General features: G+C 33.0%; 1 protein-coding gene and 1 non-coding gene across 2 annotated transcripts; both read right to left on the bottom strand.

Annotated features, from left to right (window-relative positions):
• Positions 1-9,361: 9,361 nt before the first annotated feature.
• On the bottom strand, positions 9,362-11,446 carry LOC120579949 (uncharacterized). Its single transcript, XM_039832716.1, has one exon. It carries the CDS (start codon positions 11,444-11,446, stop codon positions 9,362-9,364), a length of 2,085 nt encoding a protein of 694 aa, XP_039688650.1.
• Positions 11,447-19,495: 8,049 nt separating this feature from the next.
• On the bottom strand, positions 19,496-19,569 carry TRNAN-GUU (transfer RNA asparagine (anticodon GUU)). The gene has a single exon. It is a non-coding gene; the product is annotated as a tRNA-Asn (tRNA).
• Positions 19,570-23,725: the final 4,156 nt, after the last annotated feature.

Raw genomic sequence — 23,725 nt, 5'->3', positions numbered from 1 at the left:
GCAAAAACTGAAAATGGCATATATTACAAGGGTGAAAAATACTATTAACTCTAAAATCAATTCAATTATTAATTGTTGTAGTTTTTTTAATATACATGGATAAAGCCACATGAAAAATACCTTTGAAAAATATTTTGTTTTATCAAGCCATTCTTGACACCCTCGCCACAAATTCCCAAAGCAACACCATTCTTGGCTTCTTCCTTCAATACACATTCCAAAGAACTATTCTTCACAACCTCAGTTGCTCCATCAACTACACCCTCTGCAACCACACACACCCCCCACCCCCCACAAAGTAAAAAAAATGGGTAAATAAATTATAGATGTACCATTGAGCTGTCATAGCATAGAATAATTACCATACCATTTTATGCAAATCTACTTACTATATTTTATAAAGATAAGTCCTTGGAATTTTACCATTTTGCCCCTAGGAGAGGCATTTTAGTAATTTCTTATTGATGGGGTGTGGTTAGTGTCACCTCATCATTTTTAGGGTGAATTTCCCATTTTGCCCTTCACCATATTTTTTAATTATTTTATAATTTTTATTTTTTTAACTATTTTTCAATTTTTTCATCCAAATTCAGTTGCTTCTAAATTGCCGTTGTGGGAGAGTAAGGTATCGCTTGACCCGGCTTTTTTCCAACTTCTCTACATTTTTAAGGAGAAGTTAGGTCATTTAATGATACCAAATACTTTTATTTCCTTTCTTCAACCTCGCAAATATTTACACACACATTAACGTTTAGAGTAATATTTTATGTCCGTCTGTCTGTGTTTTTGTTACGCTGATGCATATAATTTTTTTAGTGTTGCTTGGTTGAGTGCTACCTCACCGATTTTTTTTAACTATTTTCCAATTTTTATATTTTTAAATTTTTTTAACTATTTTCCAATTTTTTCTCCCAAATTCAGTTGTTTCTACACTGCCATTGTGGGAGATTAAGATACCGTTTGACCCGGTTTTTTTTTACTTCTCTACATTTTTAAAAGAGAAGTTAGGTCAAACACAACATCAATTAAGTACTTACTAGAAAGGAAATATTTTTTAATGCATTGAATTGAATGGAATGAGCTTTGGCCAAAAGTTGTTGAATGCTACTTTAAAAAACTACTTCTCGACAATATATTTCACAAGCACCTCTTTTCAACTCACGTTAGGAACCTTTTATTTTATTTTTTAATATTATATTTCAATATGTTTTCTTTACATTTAACTTTATTTTATTTTATTTTTTTGAACAGTTCCATTTAATTTTATTATCTTTTTTCAAAAGATTTTTATTATCTTTTTATCACTTATATATTTAATTTCAATATTGTTTAATCATCACAACCTCACAAATATTTTTATTCACGCTGTCATTTAATGATACCAAATATTTTTATTTCCTTTGTTCAACCTCGCGAATATACACACACACACATTAACATTTAAAGTAATATTTTATGTCCGTTTGTCTATTTTTTGTTACGCTAATGCATATAATTTTTTTTAGTATTGCTTTGTTGAGTGCTACCTCACCGATTTTTATTAACTATTTTCCAATTTTCATATTTTTATCAACTTTTCACTATTTTCCAATTTTTTTTATTTTTAGCTATTTTCTAATTTTTTTTTCTCCCAAATTCAGTTGCTTCTACACTGCCGTTGTGGGAGATTAAGATACCGTTTGACCCGGTTTTTTTTTTCAACTTCTCTACATTTTTAAGAATAAGTTAGGCCAAGTACAATATCAATTAAGTACTTACTAAAAAAGGTACTTTTTTTAATACATAAAATTGAATGGAATGAGCTTTGGCCAAAAGTTGTTGAATGCTACTTCAAAAAACTACTTCTCGACAATTTATTTCACAAGCATCTCTCTTCAATTTACGTTGGGAACCTTTTCTTTTATTTTCAAATATTATATTTCAATATGTTTTTTTCTTCCATTTTATTTTTTTTAGCCGTTCCATTTAATCTTTTAAAGGAGGTTCCATTTAATTTTATTACCTTTTTTTCAAAGAAATTTTATTATATTTTTATCACTTATATATTTAATTTAAATATCGTTTAATCATAACAACCTCACAAATATTTTTATTTACGCTATCATTTAATGATACAGAATATTTTTATTTTCTTTCTTCAACCTCGCAAATATAAAGACACACATATTAGCGTTTAGAGTAATTCTTTACGTGTGTCTGTTTTTTTGTTACGCTAATGCGTATAATTTTTATAAAATTTTGATTTTAATTAAAAGTAAAATTTTAGATGTCTTTTCTTCAAAAAAGGTATAGATGCCTAAAAAAATTATGCTTATATATATATATACATAAAAGGTATAGATGCCTAAAAAAATTATACTTATCTTTTATATATATATTGCACCTTTATATCGTAACAAACTATGCATATCTTTTTCTTATTAAAAAAACTAAACATTGCTAAACAGAAAAGGTATTATTTTCTATTTTGTCAACATCAGATGATATAGTTTTGTATAAGTTTGATAAAGATCCGAAAAATGTCTTTCCTTATGTAGTGGGAATATAGTTGATGTAACACTATGGGAAAAATACTTCGTAGCTTTATCATTTACCTTGAGTTCCTTGCTTCCATTTTGTAGTCATGGAAACCCAAATATATGTAATAATTGATCAGGTTCGAGGTTGCTCATCAACCTACATCATCCGGTTGTTGAGAAGTTTAAGACTTAATAAGTTTGCACTATGATTTCACAATACAGTGTTAGAGTAACTTATTATTTCACAATCCGATTTGATTGTTTTTTGACCATGTTTCTTGAATTGTTGTCGTGACTTTAACACTTCTCAAGTTCAGAGTCAAAACTTCAGTTAGAACTTAAGTCAGAGTTCGACTTCTTCTCAACGTACTTCGTACAACGATTTTTCCAAACTGTCTCAGGTTAGGCCAATTGCTGAATTTATAAACTTAGTCAATGTCTGATTTTTTTATGCACAAACATGCTTTAAGTTTTTTTACGCACAAATTAAAAATACATATTGCATTATTCTTTATTTCATGTGCATAATTTGTGTTAGGAAACATATTGCATCACTATTTGGAAAACAACTAAATTCAATCCTAACCAGTTTGGATTGTATTATGAGAGTTGCACCAAATGTTCAAAGACATCAATGTCAAATGGTGCTAGCTATATATGCACATGCGGAAGTGATGCTTAATTTCCATTTGTTTCAACAATGTTAATTGGTCAACGGGGTACATATAATGTACATGCATGCATTTATCTAGACTTTATAGGAAGATAATAGGATGATAAATTAGAAGTCATGTTACATTTTCTTTAGCTTAAAATCAGTTATGCTACCTTTATTTTATAAATTATATGTAACTATATTCGCATACATCTTATCCATGTAAATATGCATTAGATTAATATTGCAGTTATTTTCCTGTTTAACATTTCCCAAACGAGGTGTCAAGAACAATTCTGAAAGGAAAGTGCAAAACAATCACTCTCATTGATGACCAGACACAGAGACAGTATAACTGTCATCTCATTACCGCCGATAGAGCAAGCTATGAAAATTACTTGGGTGGGCAGTGGTTTAATTTCTGCAGATAACGAGTGATGGAAGAAGGGAGTAAACTCATCTTTGATCTCGAAAAGTCGCAGAAGAACTTGCAAATTCGAGTTGTTCCAAAGTAGATCTTTGTTGTTGGACTATTTTAACTTCTACTATTTTGATGTATCGCTTTGGACTGTAGTCGTAAACTATCTTGACTTTGGGATGTCATTTGTTCTTTTCATTTTGTCTGATGTAAGTATTGGCAAAAATCCTTTTTGGTTAGTCTATGAAACTTGCAATCTCTTTTATAAACCTAACTATTATCTAACGTTAATCTACATATTGTTGGTTCATTCATTGGTTCCAATTAGTATCATGTTAATTGTAATGTTGTTTTCTTAATCTCTTGAGAAAAATAAAACATGTTATTTTCCTACAGTAAATCTTTATAATGCTTTGGTAAATGTTTTAGAAATGTACATATATATAACTTCTAATTAACACTGCAATTTGTTTTGTATCTAACACTTCTCAAATGAGATATCAATGACATTTCTAAAAGGAACACAGAAAACAATCACACTCATCGACAAACAAGCTCAAAAAATGTATAAGTGTCGCTTGATAACGGCAAAGAGAGCAAGTTACAAAAAATACTTAGGCGGCCAATGGTTCAAATTTTGCCGATAACATATGTTAGAGGTAGGTGATAAGTTAATTTTTGATCTAGAGAAGCCACCTAAAAATATGCATGTTCAAGTGGTTTCCAAATAAAGATTTGGTGTTCATGATCCACACTTTCAACAGATCACTTAACTCTAATCCTAGACTAGATTATCTTCACTCACTGATGCTACTTCTTTGCTTGATTTCATTTGATGTAAATATGGGTATTACAACAACACTCTTTTTTATAATTTTGGATAACATGTAAATTCACACATCATTGGTTCCTTTATTGGTTCCAATTTGTATACCCTGATTTTGGACTTAAAAATACTCGTTCAAATTTCTTTTCTAACACTGATATTTGTCAATTCGCTGTTGTTCCACTCTAAACCTTTACTCTCTTTTCATCTGCATATTTTACTGTCTCTGTCTCAAAGTACGTTCAAGCATGATTTTCTTGCATAAAACTATCCAAAGTGTTCTTCTTGCATTACAAGTCATTTGAAAACTCTCTGAATCATTGCATTACTTTTCTTGCATTTTATTTCAAAAAATCATACAAAAAGGGTATTTTGGTCATTTCCTGCAGTGGAACCCATTTTAGTCCCTGTGTTTGCCTCTGAGTCTTTTCAACTTGTCTGTACAAATCATTGTTGAATCTCTGTTTAAAATCATTTCAAAAATTGCATCTGAGTCAGTTTGAGTCAGTTTAGTCCCTAGGGGCATTTTGGTCTTTTTCTGTCAAAATTTCGGCAGAGAGGTATTTTAAAATACCTCATTTCTGTAATTGGTTCGTTTTAGTCCTTTTGTTGATTTTATTTTTGGTTTCACTTTACGTTTTTTTCCAAATTACCAATTTTAGTCCAATTTTATTTTAATTACATTTTAGTCCCTGAAACAGTTTCTAAAATTACATTTTAGTCCAATACTTTTTAAAATTGCATTTTTAGGTCCTTTTTCTTAATTGCAGTCCAGTCCTCCAATTTTCTTATTTTTGCAGGAAAGTCCCTAAGTCCAAAACAGGTGGCCTTCTCTCATTGGTCCAGAAACACACATGGCAGCCTATAAATAGAATAAAATCCACACAGATCCTGAGAATCAGTGACACATCACCAAAAACAGAATCACATTTTCTCTCTCTTTTCAGTTAGATCAAAACAGAAAATCACAGAAAATCACCAAGAACATTCAAAAACCCTAACTTTTCCAGAACCAGAATTCAACAATTTTTCTTTGATTTCTTTACAGTTCTCAGTGATTCATCACTGAATCATCATCATTGAACCATTTCCTTCGCAATTCCAGTGCGAATAAATCACCATCAGTGACGAACTCAAGCACGATCACGAAGGATCTGAGAAGAGGGAAAGAAGAAGAAATCGAACCGGTGAAGAAGAAGAACCGATTTATTTTCGGATTCAAATCCAAAAATCAACAAACAGAATCAAGTTCAAGTGTTTCCGAAGATCTTCACTCAAAATCTCCAATTGAAACCACAGGTAAACACGCAAGTTTCCCCTTTCTCGCTTAAGAACCATAACAAGAACGAATCAATGTAGATCTTTAAAGTTCCAAAGAGTTTCAGTAAAAAAAAACTGAAAACCTAAAAAAAAATAATACTTTCAAAACCGTAAGAAAATCTTTAGATCTACGTTGATTCAAGCCTTGCATGCAAAAAGTAAGTTCAGATTCGTGTTCAGAACAAAAAAGGATTTCCAAATATGTAAAAAAAATTGAAATCGGAGAAGCTTGCTCAACTCCGGCAGCGGCGCCGCCTCCCTTGGGCGGCCGGCCACCACGTCGGAGAAGATGAAGATCATCTTCATTTTCCAGAAACCGGCGAGGGAGGAGAAGAGAGAAGTGAGAGCTTCTCTCACTAGGATGAGAGAAGAGAGAGAAAGGAGAGGAAGAAATGAAATAAACCGGTCCCCTAGCCTTTTTATAAACAACTGAACCGGTCCGGTTTATTCCTGGTTCTTTCCTTTCATTCTAAGCCTTTAGATCTAGGGTTTGGCTTCCTGGATCAATCCAACGCTTCCTGTGCATCCGGATCCATGGGTTTTGGGCTTGGGCTTCCAGTTTGTTTGTTTCTGCATTTTTTTTCTTATTTCATGCTATTTGCACCCTGTTTCTTGCTATCTGAACCCCCTGCTTGTCCAATTTTCTTGCAAAAAATTCCTAAAAATTCATATATGTTTCTTGATGTATTTTTAATACTTTTGTGATGTTTTTACATGTTAAAAAATGATAAAAATATATGTAATATTTTCTTGTTGATTCATTAATTTTTTTTTTATTAAACTTGTGAATTTTCTCGCCATAATTTGTTCATGAGGTCTTGACATGATATGAGTGATTAATATGCAATTTCATGTTGAATATGCTACTGATTGTGTGATTGTTTTACTGTTTTAATGTGATTTGTTAATTTCTTTTGTTACAAGTAACGTGTATATTTTACATTTTGGTTATTGTTGTTATTTTTACCGTTTCGCCTCGTAATTCTTTGCTTGTTTTCTTACCATTTTACACCTTGTTTTACTGACCATTTCATTTCATGTTTCATCCATCTCATGAGCATCTTGCCCTTTTCATCTCAATTTCTCATAGTTTAGGCATTTTTACCTTTTAAATTCTATGTTAAAATGTCATGTAATATTTTAGGTAGTTTAAGTTTCCTTTTAATTTCTTGCAAGACCATAGAATGTAAACTAGGGCCAATGTAACGGACAATGGACTCTCTAATGATGTACACCGACACAAGCACCGACACGCACACACGTTGTATGTTTACCGCTTTAGATGTATGCTTAGGAAACGCGATACTTAGAAAAATATCAATTTTCCAAAAAACAAGCAAATTCCATTGTTGTACCCTGATTTTGGACCTCAAAATACTCGTTCAAATTTCTTTTCTAACACTGATATTTGTCAATTCTCTATTATTTTACTCTGAACCTTTACTCTCTTTTTAAACGTATTTTACTGCCTCTGTCTTTTCTGACATTACAAATCATTTAAGAACTCTCTGAAACGTCGCATTACTTTTCTTGCATTTTATTTCAAAAAAATCATACAAAAGGGTATTTTGGTCATTTCCTGCAGTGGAACCCATTTTTGTCGCTGTGTTTGCCTCTGAGTCTTTTCAATTTGTCTGTACAAATCATTGTTGAGTCTTTGTTTAAAAATCATTTCAAAAATTGTATTTGAGTCAGTTTGGATCAGTTTAGTCCCTGGGGGGCATTTTGGTCTTTTCCTGTCAAAATTTCGACAGGGAGGTATTTTAAAATACCTCATGTCAGTAATTGGTTTGTTTTAGTCCTTTTGTTGATTTTATTTTTGGTTTCGCTTTACGTTTCGTCAAATTTACTTTTTAGTCCAATTTTATTTTTAATCACGTTTTGAGCAACTCCGGCCACCTCCTCCACCTTCTTCTCCGGCGACCTTTTTTAGAGAGAGGGGAGAGCTTCTCTCTCTAAGTGTGACTTAGAGAGAGAAGGAGTTTGTTTTTGTGAGTTTTTTTGTGTGAAATTCCTTTATATACTCCCTCCGTACCCACGCGCGCGCGTGCATGTTTTTGTTGTGTTCCCTCGCTCTGTGAACCATCAGATCTGGATTGTTCCAAGATCTGATGGCTGCTGTGTGTTTGATTTTGAATCATGTGTGTGATCTTCTGTGTGAAATATGGTATATCTTCTGTTTGAACCGTTAGATCTTTGATCTAACGGTCATTGTGCTTCCTGCAATTTTACACTATCTTTTTGTGTTTTTTTAAACCCTTGGATCTTTGATCCAGTGGCTGTGATGAGATCTTGGGAGTTAGATCTGGACCTCTGGATTCATCCAACGGTCCAGATTAAATCCTGCTGAGCCTCTTTTTAATTGCTTTTTTATTGTGTTTTAAATACTTTTTTTACACTTTCTTGGCATTTTATGCTCCTAAAAATTTCCTAAAAAAATTTTCCCTATCATTTTAATTTTTTCTCTAAATGCTAGAATTTACTTGCTTATTTTTGCATTTATTTTCTTCATTTTCTCTTTTCAATTCTTGCTCATTAAATTCCTATTTGTTCTTGGTGCATTTTTTGACATTTTGTGATATTTTTATTTTTTTTTATTTTTTTTACATGTTAAATAATGTGTAAAAATATCTCTAGGAATATGGTATGATGCTTTGCTTGTGTGTGTTCTTATGATTCTCACATTGTAGCTTAAAATCAAATCTCTTTTAAAAATGGCTATGATGAGGGAATTATAAGCCATATGCATGTCTAAGTGTTATACCTAATTCTAGGTATATTTTGCCATTTTATTTCATTTCATTGCTCTTTTCTTTTTTGCTATTCAATTCAATTTTGTTTACCTTTTTTACCATTTTTATGCTTTATGATACTAACCATTTCATTTCATATTTCATCCATCTCATAGTTTAGGCATTATTTTTTATTTTTTTTTCTATTCATTTCTATATCAAATGGGTTTGTAATAATTTTAGGTAGATTAGTTCCCTTTTTAATTCCTTGCAAGACCATAGCATGTATTTAGGACTCAATGTAAAGGACTATGGACACTATAAGTGATGTACACCGACACAAGCACCGACACGCACACACGTTGCATGATTACCGTTTAGATGTATGCTTAGGAAACGCGATTTTTAGACAAATGTCAATTTTCAAAAAAATAATAAACCAATTCCATCACTCAAATTTTTCCAAACAAACCTTGGAGTCAAAACTCCATTGAATTTTTTTTTCTTTATTTTCTTAAACAAATCCAAATGAATCCTAATCCCTACTTAGACTTTTTTAATAACAATTGAACCAACCATTCACCATTTTCTTCTCTTATGCCTTTAAGGCCTCTTTCTTTTCTTCAAAACCATTTTCCAACAAAAATTAAAATCAACCAAACACACAAAAAATATTTTTTGAGAGAGAACTACATGGAGTTTGATCCCTTTTTTTTTTTTGAAGAAGCTAAATGATATATATATATATATATATATATATATATATATATATATATATATAGATAAAATAATCAGTCCCTTAAGCACAAGATGTGCCAAAGGGAGCTGAGAAAGTTACATAGAATACAAAAAGGCTACATCCGCCATAAAACAAAAACCAAAAAACAGACTTTACACAATAGTCTGTAAACAAGATAATGGGTTTTGCCTCCAATAAGAATAATCAAAAACGAACAATATGTAGTTAGCTTTCAACCACCAAAACGTTTGAAGTTTGACCCTTTCAAGAAGAACTTCCATATGAACAATTTCGTTTTGAAAAATCCTCCTGTTACGATCTTTCCAAATAGAAAATAAGACCGAAATCCAAATAATAGAAAAAGTTTGCATAGAATGCTTTGAGAATCCTCCAAGTGCACAAAACTGATTAGCATGTGAATATAAGTTTCCATTGAGCGCCGTGACAAAACCTAACCAATCTGATAGCATAAGCCATAACCGACCATAATAATCACATTGAAAAAATAAATGGTCTCTTTCCTCCTCCTTACCACATAAAGTACCACAAAAAACGTTGGTAGCCTCGAGGACATTCCGCTTGCGAAGATTATCCTTTGTAGCAAGGCGATTCAGAAAGAGCCTCCAAACAAAAATATTAACCTTTAAAGGGACTGCTTTAAGCCATAATAAATGATCAAACTCTGCATTGATATTAGTATCCACCGTTGTTAAGTAAGAATAAGCTGAATGCACTGTATATACTTGTGACGAGTGGAGATTCCACACCCACCTATCAGAAATGTCTACCTGCAAAACAAAGTTAGCCAACCGCTCCACACACTCCCCCACCAACTCTTCCTCCCAAGCAAACAATCTCCGTCGCCAACTCCAAGCACCCCCATCAGCCCCCCAGCCTAATAAAAACATCTCCCTCACCGTTACACCTTTATTTTCCGACAAATCAAAAAGTCGAGAAAAAGCTACAGCCAACGGAACATTTAACAACCAGGAATCCTCCCAAAACATGGTGGTACTCCCATCACCTACCTTCCTGACTAAATTATCAACCAACCACGTCGATTCGGCCAACCCCACACCACTCCTGATTTGATTTAACTGCCGCCACCAAATCAACCCAACCCCCTCACAAAATCGCACCCTCCCTCCAAACTCACCATATTTCGCACGCAACACCACATTCCAAAGACTCTCCCTATCCTCCAAAACCCTCCAAATCCACTTACCTAACAAAGAAATATTGAACTCCCTCAATCTTTTCACACCCAAACCCCCATTCGCCTTATTCAAACAAATATTATCCCATTTGATCCAAGAAATTTTCCTAGAATCCTCATCACCACCCCAAAAAAACTTAATAAAAATAGAATCAAGGGTAGAAATGATACCTGAGGGAGCTTTGAAGAAAGAAAGGAAATAAACCGGAATGGACGACAGAACGGACTTTAGCAAAACCAACCGACCACCCAACGATAAATTCTTAGACTTCCATCCGGACAACCGTCGACGGATTCTCTCAACCACCGGGTGCCAAAACTGAAGTTTACGAGTATCCCCTCCAATAGGCAAGCCTAAATAGATAAAAGGTAGCCGCCCATGCCTACAATGCATAACCACCGCTGCCTCATGCAACCAAGACTCATTAATATTCACACCAAACAACATACTTTTGTGAAAATTCACTTTCAGACCTGATACAGCTTCAAATAACAAAAGAACAGCCTTCATTGCTCGAACATTGGCCCAAGACTTGACACCAATCAAAAGAGTGTCATCAGCAAATTGAAGATGAGACACCGACACAGTAACCTGCGACCCAACTGTATAAGGAGTAAATAAGCCGTTTGAAACAACCGCAGACATCATCACATCAAGACCTTCGGCAGCAAAGAGAAATAGAAAAGGGGAAAGAGGATCCCCTTGACGAAGTCCTCTTTCAAAATGAAACTCATCGGTTGGACAACCATTCACTAACACAGATGCTGTAGCAGTGGTAACACACTCCATAATCCAACAACGCCACTTAGACGGAAAATTCATTTTAATCATCACCTCATCTAAGTAACACCAATCCACCGAGTCATAAGCCTTTTCAAAATCCACTTTAAACATAAGTAGCTCTTTATCATTACACTTTGCATCATCTACTACTTCATTAGCTATCAGAATACCATCTAAAATCTGTCTACCTTTTATAAAAGCAGACTGAGAAGCAGACACAACACTTCCCACCACCATTCTCAAACGATTAGCCAAGACTTTAGATAAAATTTTATAAACACTACTCACCAAGCCTATAGGACGAAAATCTGCCACCCTTTGAGGACTGTCTACCTTTGGAATCAAAGCTATGAAAGAAGAATTAAGACCTTTCGTTATTTTCCCATGATGATAAAACTCCGCAAAAAAGTTCAAAAGATCAATCTTTAATATATCCCAAAAGTCTTTGAAGAACGAGATCAGCCCCATCCGACATAGACAACAATTTGAAAGTCAAACCTCCCATATCTGGCCGCGGCTGAGTGCCCCTTTTGAAGTGATTTTGAAAATGTTGAAAGATCAAATGACGCACAGGCTCCACTCCTTCAATGCTACCACCATCAGATGCCAAAGAAATGATAGAGTTCGACCTTCTTCTGGAAGACATAAAACCATGAAAAAACTTAGAGTTAGCATCACCTTCCTTCAACCAAGTAATCCTTGATTTCTGCCACTGCATACTAGCTTGAAGTTTCGAGAAAGCCATAATATCATATGAAAGCAAGTGAATTTCATTCACTTCATCAGTGCTTAGAGAACTAATCTCTCCAAGAGCATCCAAAGCCGCCATTCTATCTTTAGCCCCTTGAATCTTGCTGTTAATGTTAAATGTATGATTCAAGTGCCAACTCCGCAAACGTTCTTTTACTTTTTTAAGTTTTTCCTTCAAGATGAAACCACTCCAACCTTGAACCTGAATCGACTGCCAACTTTCTTTAACAAACTCACCATACCCAGGAATATCCGCCCAACATTTGAGCATTCTGAGAGGTTTAGGCCCCCAATTTTCCTCATCAATGGTTAACAGAATAGGACAATGATCCGACAAACCTCGGGGAAGAGCAACCTGTATACAATTAGGGAATAAGTTCGTCCAAGATACAGATAATAAAAATCGATCAAGCCGACTCATTGTAACACCGTCGCCCCGGTACCAAGTAAAATTACGGCCACATAAAGGTAAATCAATGAGAGAATTACTATCAATAAACTGATTGAAGATATCACAATCACCAGAAACTGAATTTTCAACTCGGCCTCTCCTTTCTTCACTATTACGAACAACATTAAAGTCACCAAGCTACATCACCATGAGTCAAGAATAAATTAGAAACAGCATCCCACAAACTCTGACGCCCCCGAAGATTGCAAGGAGCATAAATATTTGCCAAACAAAACACTTCATTATTTTTAATAAACGACCCCTTAATCATCAAACAATGCGAAAAATTAACCGTCAACCAAACATCCACTACATTAGGATCCCACACCGTAATTATACCACCAGAAGCACCAACTGCAGCTTTAAAAGAAAAAGCCATAGGATCAGACCCCCAAATAGAGCGACACACGAACTCATCAACCACTGCCAACTTTGATTCTTGCAAACATAACACTGACGGTTTCCTCTCGGCAACAAGTCTAAGAACCTCCCTCCTCTTCTCAGGTGCTCCAAGCCCCCTAATATTAATAGATAAAATCTTCATAAAAACCACCGACTCCCCACACACCACCACAACCGCCCCCGACTCACTAAACAACCCTCGCTCCTTCCAACCTCCCCTCCCCTCTATCTTTCGACCCTCCACGAACACCTCCTCGAGAAAGAGCCTGAAAACTGTTATTACACCCAATACCAATATTTTTTCCCACCTCGACAATATCTTCCTCCACTTCTTTTGCATTACCATGAAGAACAACCCAATTCTCCCAATCCTTCGATTTAACAGAATTACCTGAACCCGCTGACAAGGAAACCTTATGAATTTTACTTGAGGAAATTTTGGAAGAAGTTTTAGAAGACTTCCCTTTCAAAAAAAGTTTTTTTGATTTTTTTGATTTTTTCAAGGACCTGATCAATTCATATCTGTCGGTACCTGAAAGTCTTGCTATTTTTTTCAAACCAATCAATGACGGTGCCACCTTGCGTTTAGGGGGTGCAGTTTTCTTATAGCCTATACAACTCTCCACAACCTTCTTCCCCAAAGCGTTCTCAGACTCACGAGAAATGGTAGGAGAGTCTGCACAAACCTTCTTAGCAACAACCTCTGACATACCTTGAACAGTAGAACACCCAGCGGGCACAGATACGCTACCCACATCTTTTGAATTTTTAACAATATCCTCATGAAAATGATCAACAAGTGCATCAACTAAAGGTTCATCATGCGGTGAACAATCGGGAACTGAAAATTGTGAATTATTGTCATCTTCAAATTCAGATAAACATGCATCTTCAGCTAACCCAAACTCTAAATCTTCAATAAAACGAATAGGATACACCCTCCCATCAATCACAAAACGAGCAACATAATTTAATTCATACAATTCAGAAGTTGCTATCAATAAACGAGCATAATCCATTCTAACTTTATTCACAGAAGCTTCATCAATTTTAAGAAGTCTACCTCTGGTTGAAGCCAATTCTAAGAAAAAATTATCATTCCATGCATGCAAGGGTACACCATAACATCTAACCCAAGCACCCCGTTCATACTGAACATTACTTTCTTTCGTCCAAGGTCGACAATCACATAAAAAATTACCCAAAAAATCAGCCACGGAGTTAAACAATTCTGTGACATCTCCATCCACACAAGGAGATAACAATACATTATCCCCTCCCATAGCAATTAAGTTATAATCCAAAAAGCCAGCATCTAAAAAAGATTGTTGTATACCAGAGAAACACGTACCGTCTTTAATTTTGGCCAATATACATTTGTTTGCCCATACAACATCATCATGATAAGGTAAATATTCGCGAGCCACTTCGGATGCAAGCTTTCCGGACACAGAATCACTTCCCTCCCCTTCCACTACTTTCGCCTTCCCTAAAACCTTCAACTCCTCCGATTTCACCGACACCTCCTTCACCTCCTCCTTCCGACCACAAACAACATCCCCTACCTTAAACACACTCTCCCTCTTCCTCTCTAACTCGCTCCTCAAAGCTGCTACCTTCACCTTCTCTAGCACCAACTTCCTACTATCCCCTTTCTCATCCTCCCTACCAATCAACTCTCTCGGTTTTTTTCCTTCCTTATTTCCCCTATTATTTTCTCCCTCAAACTTCTTCCCTACGTCAACCTCCACATAACCACCGCTACCGTCCACATCCTCCTCAAACCTATCAAACCTTGCTACATTTGCAAACAACCTAAGATCCCAAAAGGAAACATTATTGAGTGCTTTTTTCAGTTTATCAACATCACGTACCTTCAAAAATTTAGCAAAACCAAAACGTTGTCCACGAGCATTGCGAAAGCGGGAAAGATAAACATCCGATAAGATACCACACACTTCCAAACCTTTCTTCAAATCCACAAACAAAAGACGATCCGGGAAATTCGTTATATAAAACACAGCCGAAACCTGGTTATCACTGACATCATTTCCACGACCTGACATATTCTCCCGGATTGCAATACTGGACTTTCCGTTGAAGCTCCCATGAGGCCGCCCTTGAACAGAACCCACTGCATTCCTGTTCCTGTCAACAGCTTCACGTGAACAAGAGAAAGGGCGCCCATGTCTGAAATTGCGAGACCGCCCACGCCCATGATCAGAAAAAATCCTAACCCTAGGTGATGCACCCCGCTCCCCAAGCCTGCTGCCTTCCCTGTACCGCAAATAACCCCTGCCATGCTGAGAAACCCGTCGCTCCAAAGCAGTAACCTTACCTCCCTATCCGTTGATCCGCCGCTGTCCGTTCCGTCCGTCGTGTTCCGGTTCCAATGCTTTCCTCCTCCTATTTCTCACCCAGACCCATTCCCCCTTAGTCCCACCCGTTTCTGCCGCCCCGGCATATGTCCCAACCCGCCCGTTCGAACGCGTTTCCGGCGAAGGAATCCGGCGAGGTGAATGCCAGAACCGTACCGGTCTCGCGCTCTCTCTCCTAAACTCTCTCATCGCGTTTTTGGAGTTTGATCCCTTAAATGGGTATGTAGGCATGAGGTCAAAACCTCTCCAAGTCCACTAAAATAAAACCTCAAACACTTTCTCCCTCCCATTCTTAACATAAGTAAATTTCCTTTTTCATAAGTAGCATTAAAAATAAAGCGTAGACATAAACTAAGAAAACGGCTCCTATAGAGTACTATAGTCACCGCGGGTGCCTAACACCTTCCCGTAGTGAAAACGACCCCCGAACTTCGAATCTAAGGGTTTTTTCTCAATTTTGCCCTTCCCAAGAAAAAATAGAGAATATCAAAGATTGAAAGGTTCAAGCCTAATTTATGACTTGACACCCGAAAATCGCGATAACATCCATCACTTGAAATTTTTTCCAAATAAACCTTGGAGTCAAAACTCCATTGAATTTTCTCTTTATTTTCTTAATCAAACTCAAATAAACTTTAATTCCAACTTAGACCTTTTTTTAATAATAATTGAACCAACTATTCACCATTTTTTCTCTCATGCCTTTACGGCCTCTTTCTCTTCTTCAAAACCATTTTCCAAAACTTAAAATCAATCAAACACACAAAAACATTTTTGAAAGAGAACTACATGGAATTTTGATCCCTAAAAAGGGTATGTAGGCAAGAGGTCAAAACCTCTCCAAGTCCAATAAAATCAAATCTCAAACATTTTCTCCCTCCATTCTTAACCTAAATAAACAACTTCTTTTTTATAAATAGCATTAAAAATAAAGCGTAGACATAAAACTAAGAAAACGGTTCCTATAGAGTACTATAGTCATTGCGGGTGCCTAACACCTTCCCGTAACGAAAACGACCCCCGAACTTAGAATTTCTAAGGGTTTTCTCAATTTTGCCCTTCCCAAGAAAAAATAGAGAATATCAAAGATTGAAAGGTTCAAGCCTAATTAATGACTTGATACCCCGAAATCGTGATAACACAATTGTTTTCATCTTAAATATTATGTCAATTCCTAATCTCATAAACTGATTATATGCTCTCTTAATCAGCCCATACATATTTTATGATGAATCATAATGTTCCGTCGTTTTAACATCTCTTCTTTCAAAGAATTTTTTTATCGAATACGTTATTGAACCCGTGCAAAGCACGGATTTGTGACTAGTTCATCATAAAAAATGACCAAATGAAGCAAACACTCCACATACACCATGTTTTTGTATCAGTGATGTGAGGTCTATAGATCTTACCAAAGTTGAAAAAATGGTTATGACAACAATATTTTAAAGTCCATTAAAAAAAGGTAATTTTTTATTGTTAACTTTAAAAATCCCACGTGAAAAAGAAAATGAAGATCAACACATCTTGTAAAATAATCACAGATGCTTACCTTAATCTATAAATAATATGAAGATTATTTACATAATAAGCTGACTACAAAATTCAACTAATGGTTAAAAAAACAAAATTAATCCAATAGTGAATAATAGACCAAATATTAATTGAACACATAAATATCAAACAGCATACACAGGAAATATACACCGCTTGGTGAAGTAAAAATTTACTATAAATTCCATTATATTGATTTTCCCTTTCCATTACCACATTTTTTAATAATATTTATTTAAAACTGCCTTGGACACGTTTCAAACTTATCCAACATTAGATTAAAAAAAATGGATACATTAACATTAGCCAATTTAGTATTAATTGATAGATATTTAGAATTGATGACGTGAATATCAAATATTCTAACACACCTACATGTTTCAAAATTCAACCTAAATAGCTATCTGAAATAACCCTTTTTTTTATAAATTAAATCAATACCTTGGTGCACAAAAATATAATAATAGCAAAATGATGAAATATGAGGAATAACATCCTTACGTAGCTATTCAAATTGATCTTTCCGTTGTAGTTTCTATATAACAACATGTTATCGAAAAAATCATTAGGCATGGACAGAAGACCTTCAGAAATTAACATCACTTCAACTATTAAAATAAAGGAACGAAATTCATGGTAAAACACCAAACAATGCTAAAAAGAAAATTGTAAAAAAAAAAAAAAAATGTCAACTAATAATGATGTTTTAAATTTTCAATGAATAGACCTTTATCAAACCAATGAAGGGTCAGACACGACATCTAAAAGATACTCCTTCCGTTTTAAAATATAAGCAAAAATTACTTTTTAGGTTCATTCATTTAATGATGTATGTAGTTCATAATATAGACCATATACATCATTAAATGAATGAACTTAAAAAATGAATTTTGCTTATATTTTGAAACGGATGAAGAAGTAACTCACTTGTTACGCTCATTTACCCCTCAAAACTATCCAAGCACCGGGTAAAAATCTAAAATAATCTTAACATTAAAAATAGTAGCATCCAATATATTACTGTTTCTGGAAGAAAAAAAAAAGGTAAATACCTCTTTTCGTCCTTGTAATATTAGTGAATTCCGGTTTTAATTCCTGTAAAAAAAAAAGATTTAGATTATGTCCCTGTAATTTCAGATTCTTCCACTTTTGGTTCCTCATTTCACCACGTCAGCAGAATATGCATACATGACACGTAAAATGATGGACCAAAAGTGGAGGAATCTGAAATTACAAGGATCAAAAGTGGGAGGAATCTGAAATTACAGGGACGTAATTTATGCATATTCTGCTGATGTGATGAAAGGAGGGACCAAAAGTGAAAGAATATGAAATTACAGGGACAAAATCTAAATCTTTTTTTTACAGGAACTAAAACCGGAATTCGCTAATATTACAGGGACGAAAAGAGGTGTTAACCCAAAAAAAACAAAAATTAATATTCCAGTGAATAAATGCAGCATTGATAAAATTGATAAATATTTGATTTGGTATTATAAAATAGTAATTAAAGTAATTTGTTTTATGATATGAGGTTTGCTTTTGTAAAAAAATAAAATAAAAATTTGAATGAATAAATGTAGCATTGATAGTCCCCGTGAGCATATCTCAGTTGGCAGAGACAATGCATTATTATATGCAGTGTTCGGGGTTCGAACCTCAGACACCCCACTTATTCACTTTAAAAGTGAATTTCTAGCCACTAGACTACCTGACCCAAAAAAAATGTAGCATTGATAAATATTTGATTTGGTATTATAAAATAGTAATTAAAATAATTTGTTTAAATGGGACAAGCAATTATTTGGTTAACTATGGACCCGGATTGCAAGCGGTTCTTAAATTGTTGAATCATAATATATACTTGCAAAAGTAGGTGTTAATCATTCAGAGTCTCTTGTGATGATACATCAACCATTATCATGTCTATCCTCAGCTTTACTAGCTGATGTTATGGGAGTAACGAGTAGCGGCCTCGACCCGAGCGGAAGAGCAATGTGTCTGGAAACTCATGATCATAGATGGATTCGGAGTCTAGTTTAGGTCCAGCTGAGGGTTTGCCTTTTCCTTCTGCACTTCTTCACTTTTCTGCATTTTGGATGTCAAGGAATGAAAGTGGAAAATTAGGGTTGTGACTAGACACTACATCGGTAAGGATTGCGCTATGCCACCTGTCCTTTATTAGGACGTAGTTTTTCTTTGCTTCTTTTTCCCCTCTCATGTAACCAAAAAAGTCGGAGGATTTATATTTTTTATTTTATTTTGAAAGATAACAATTTAGATTTTAAAAACGGGATTTTGTATTTTTTTTTAAATTAAAATCTGCTCTAAAATGTGAGAAATTGATGAGAGAGCTCCTCGAAAGAGTAGTAAGAGTAGCGTCTAAGGAAAACACAAACCATGAATTTATTTCATCACTCGTTCTTGGTTACCACAATATATTGAGTTTTATATGCATATGAATATGATACTACATGTATATGTCTTGTTGTAACACATGCAACAATAAATAAAACTTTTGGTACATAATAATTGCATAATGAACTAGGTTTCATCATTAACCAACTTCATCAAAATTATGACTCGACATTCTTGGTCGGTGCATGTCGTATTATACTTTAAGGAGAAATATAGATAACTTTACGTTGACACAAAGACACTGCAATAGGAAATTACAAACCAAAGTGTTACGCAAGCTTTCCCTCTTTACCCTAATTTTTAAAGAGGAAAAAAAATATAATATTGCAATAACGCTAGAAGGAGGGGTTGAACCTCCGACCTTGTGGTTAACAGCCACACGCTCTAACCAACTGAGCTATTCCAGCTATTGATGTTAAGATTAAATATTTAAGGATTAATTAAGTTTTTAGTCCTATAAATATTTACAATTTTTTTTTTAGTTCCTACAAAATTAAATCACACTTTTTAATCCCTGTGACATTTTCCTTAAGCATTTTAGGGACCAAAATTGTTGATGAAAATTTTTTATGGGAACTAAAAATGCTGATAGAAAATTTTATAAGGACTAAATACTGATGGAAAATTTTATAAGGACTAAAAAGTGTGATTTTATTTTGTAGGGACTAAAAACAAAATTCTGAATATTTATAAGGATCATTTCCTTAATTAACCCAATATTTAATTACATATTGATAATTTAAAGATATCAATGCATCATCTACAAGGAAAGAGAATGTACAAATAACAAAATTGTAGACATAAACAAAAATTAAAGTTTGGTGAATTGGACTTTGGAGGTTACCTAAAGACAAAATGGTAAATTGATGCGACCAAAAACATAAATCACCTTAAAAAACTTTAATCTTTGTTTTGATTAGGTAACCCAGTGGTTAGAATTCACCTTATAAGATGAATAAATAGGGTGTCCGGAATTCGAACCCCAGCCCCTATATATAATAATGTATTATCTTATTAACTGAGTTATGCCCCTGCATATGCATGATTTTTATCACCGTAAATGAGAGAAAACGTTCACTAATGGTCCAATGCATTTAATCTCGACTTTGGTTGCATTTATAACTTTGCCCCACAAAAAGAGGTCAACATGTTTTTCATTTTTAAAAAACATAAAGAGATAATTAGTTGATGAAAGGCTCCTGCAGGTGTAGAACATATGTTCTACACCGTCAAAGGCTTCATTGGAAGTAATGATACCTACGCCATTGGAGAAAAGAATGATGTCGTAGAAATAAATATTCATAGGTTGAGATTGTTCTTTCATCCGGTCTTATTTCAAAATAAAGAGATCTCAATTCCACAAAAACATATGTTATACACTGTCATTCCTTTGCCGTATGAATATGAGTAGTGATATTTGTACATCCAATTGATGACAACTTTGGTGACAACCTTGTTTTTCTCTCTTCTTATTGGACAAAAACAATGGAGAGAGAAAAAGTAAGAGAGAAAGTTGTGCAAAAGTTGTCAAAAAATGATTGTACAAATATCATTTCTCTATGAATATTTAGTTCATAAAAGAACATTATATTTATATTGAAAATAGATACTTAAAAAAGTACCTTATTTAAATATTTATTCAAGTGCACTTTCGATTTCACACCTTTTTTGTTGATATAAGATTTTAATTCACTCATTTCTAAATTAAAAAATGAGATCTCCAATTTTAAAAATTTCAGGAATTTTTTCTATCACTAAGTTTCAGACTAATTTTTGTTTGTGTCAACTCAAACAATGAGATGACAAAGCAACCGTGCGAGAATGCAAATCTGACTAAACATTATTATAAAAAAAAAATAAAGTATTGTTTTTAAAAAATGATATGCTTTTTGTAAGAAAAAAAATTACATGCTTAAAAGGCTAAAAATGAGATTTGACCAAAAAAATATGTGTTACGTCAATATGATAGGTATGCAAAAATAAACTCAAAATTCAGTGTGGATAAAATTTTAAAACTTAACGACTATAAAATAATCCCCAAATTCTACGATGATTTTTTTTTTTTTTTTTAAGTTTAAAAATTAGGATACTATATTTTAAAATTTTAAAATGAGAGATCAAAATTATGAATTATAAAAATTAAAAAAAAAGGGTTAATTAAGTTTTTGGTCCCTATAAATATCTGCAGTTTTGTTTTTAGTCCCTATAAAAATAAATCACACTTTTTAGTCCCTACAAAATTTTCTGTTAGTGTTTTTAGTCCCTGTTAAATTAAAATTTGTTTAATTATAATTAAACTTCTAAATTTTGAAATATTTTTTACATACATGTTCATAACATCGTAAGACACTCTTTTGTAAATTTTTTTAGTTTTTTTAACATGTAATGAATTAAATATGAATTTTTCTAAAAGCCAAATTTTCAAAATTATATTAATGAAAATTTGGACCTAATAATAAAATTTTAAATTACTTTTTTTGTGGAGGAACTTAGTATAATATTCTAAGTAAGTATGTGAAAAATATATGTTACAAATTTAAAAGTTTAAGCACAATTAAGCAAATTTTAATTTTACAAGGACTAAAAGTATGTGTTGGTCCCTGTTAAATTGAAATTTGTTTAATTATACTTAAACTTTTATATTTTTAAATGATTTTTAACAGACATGTTAAGTACATTATAATAATCTCTTTTATAAAAAATTATAATTTTTTAACATGTAATGAATTAAATATAATTTTTTTAAAACGCCAAAAATTCAAGATAAAACTAACGAAAATTTGGACCTAAAAATAAAATTTTGAGCTAATTTATTTTGGCGGAACCTTTTATAACGTTTTAAACAAGTATGTAAAAAATCATTAAAAAATTTAAAATTTTAAGCATAATTAAATAAATTTTAATTTAACAGGGACTAAAAACACTAACGGAAAATTTTGTAAGGACTAAAAAGTGTGATTTATTTTTATAGGGACTAAAAACAAAACTGCAGATATTTATAGGGACCAAAAACTTAATTAACCCAAAAAAAAATGATTTCCAAAAAGTATATTTTAACTATGAAAAAGAAAAACTTGAGGTCCAAGTTTAACTTTGGTCAGTTACATAAGAGAATAAGTTTTATGTGAGTTTTTTAACATAGGTTCCCTCTGATGATCCTATTTGAGATATATATGATGGCTCTGTTTGGTAAAAATAACGGATAACTTATAAGTTAGCTGATAGCTTTTAGCTGATAAGTTAACTGAAGTGTTTGATAAAAATAGCGATTCAACTGGCTGATAAATGTAAAATGACATAAAGGGTATTCTTAATTCATAATAAATATTATATCAATTAATATTTAAGTATTTGTAATTTTGTAAACTAATTTTTCTTTAAAAAAATACTTACCTCAAAAAAATAAAAAAAATAAAAGTAATACTAATAGAGTAATAGTATTTTGTTTCGTAAAAAAAAAAACGAAGGTATATATTTTTTCAAAACAAAAAAAAAAAGACCAGCTGATATATATACAAAAATTGGAATAAAGGGATTGTAGTCTTTATTACGTAGCTTATTGTAAAAATTGTAATGGATAAAAATGGAATTTAAATGAAATAATAAGGGTAAAATTGGAAGAAAAAGTGAGAAGCTATAAGCTATAAAATCAAACGCTACTTGGAATAGCTTCTGAAAAATAGTTTATAAGCTCGTGAAATAAGCTATAAACTCATAGTGAAAAAGTGTTACCAAACAAAGCTTTTTTTATCAAACAAGTTTATAAGCTATAAGCTAAGAGGTAAAAGCTCTTTTTTGGGTGTTACCAAACATACCTGATATCTCTTCAAATTGAAATTCAAACGCTTTTTTATGTTGTGGAAGTCTAATCGCTTATGTTATTTATAACGGATGGTTTTGTGTGATATTTTTTAGGCTCTATTCTAATTTATGTATTTTGTACTTACGAAACTTTAGACAATGGTATATCATTCCTCTATCTTAAATTCTCTTCAAAATGAAAATTTGTACCATCGATATGAGTTTTGTAAAGTATAAAGTCTAATTTTGTTTAAAAAAATATAAATATATTTGATGGAATAATCTAACTTTTTAGAGAGAAAAAAAAGTGACTAAAATGATAATTTATTTTTCAACAAAGACTTTAAATAGGTCGTCAATTTATCTTAAAGAAGATTATAAAGTAACTCTTTAGTAGTATGTAGCCATGTAGGCCAATGCATAAATTGTTGAAAAACACAACTAGGAATGTGATTTTTAGACAATGGACAAAATTGAATACAATAATAATAATAATCATAATCATATTTGAGATTTTATCAGTCATTTGAGCATTTTTTGTCGTCGCCGCCATTAAAGATTTATGTATTAAGAGTTTTTTTTTATAAACGTTTATTTATTAAGATTTAAGATTGCATATTATCAATGAATGTTAACTCAGTTGGTAACAAATTTACTTACCTACAAAGTTTAATCGACAAGTATTTTTTTGAAGACATCTTTGATAGATGATTGATGTATATCTGATCTTGATGAGGCTGGAAGTTTAACTTTTCTAAACTT

The sequence above is a fragment of the Medicago truncatula genome, chromosome 4, assembly GCF_003473485.1.
Source record: "Medicago truncatula cultivar Jemalong A17 chromosome 4, MtrunA17r5.0-ANR, whole genome shotgun sequence".
In the NCBI taxonomy this organism is placed as follows: domain Eukaryota; kingdom Viridiplantae; phylum Streptophyta; class Magnoliopsida; order Fabales; family Fabaceae; genus Medicago; species Medicago truncatula.
Note: the sequence above shows the minus strand (reverse complement) of the source record. Positions and strands in the feature narration are given on the sequence as shown.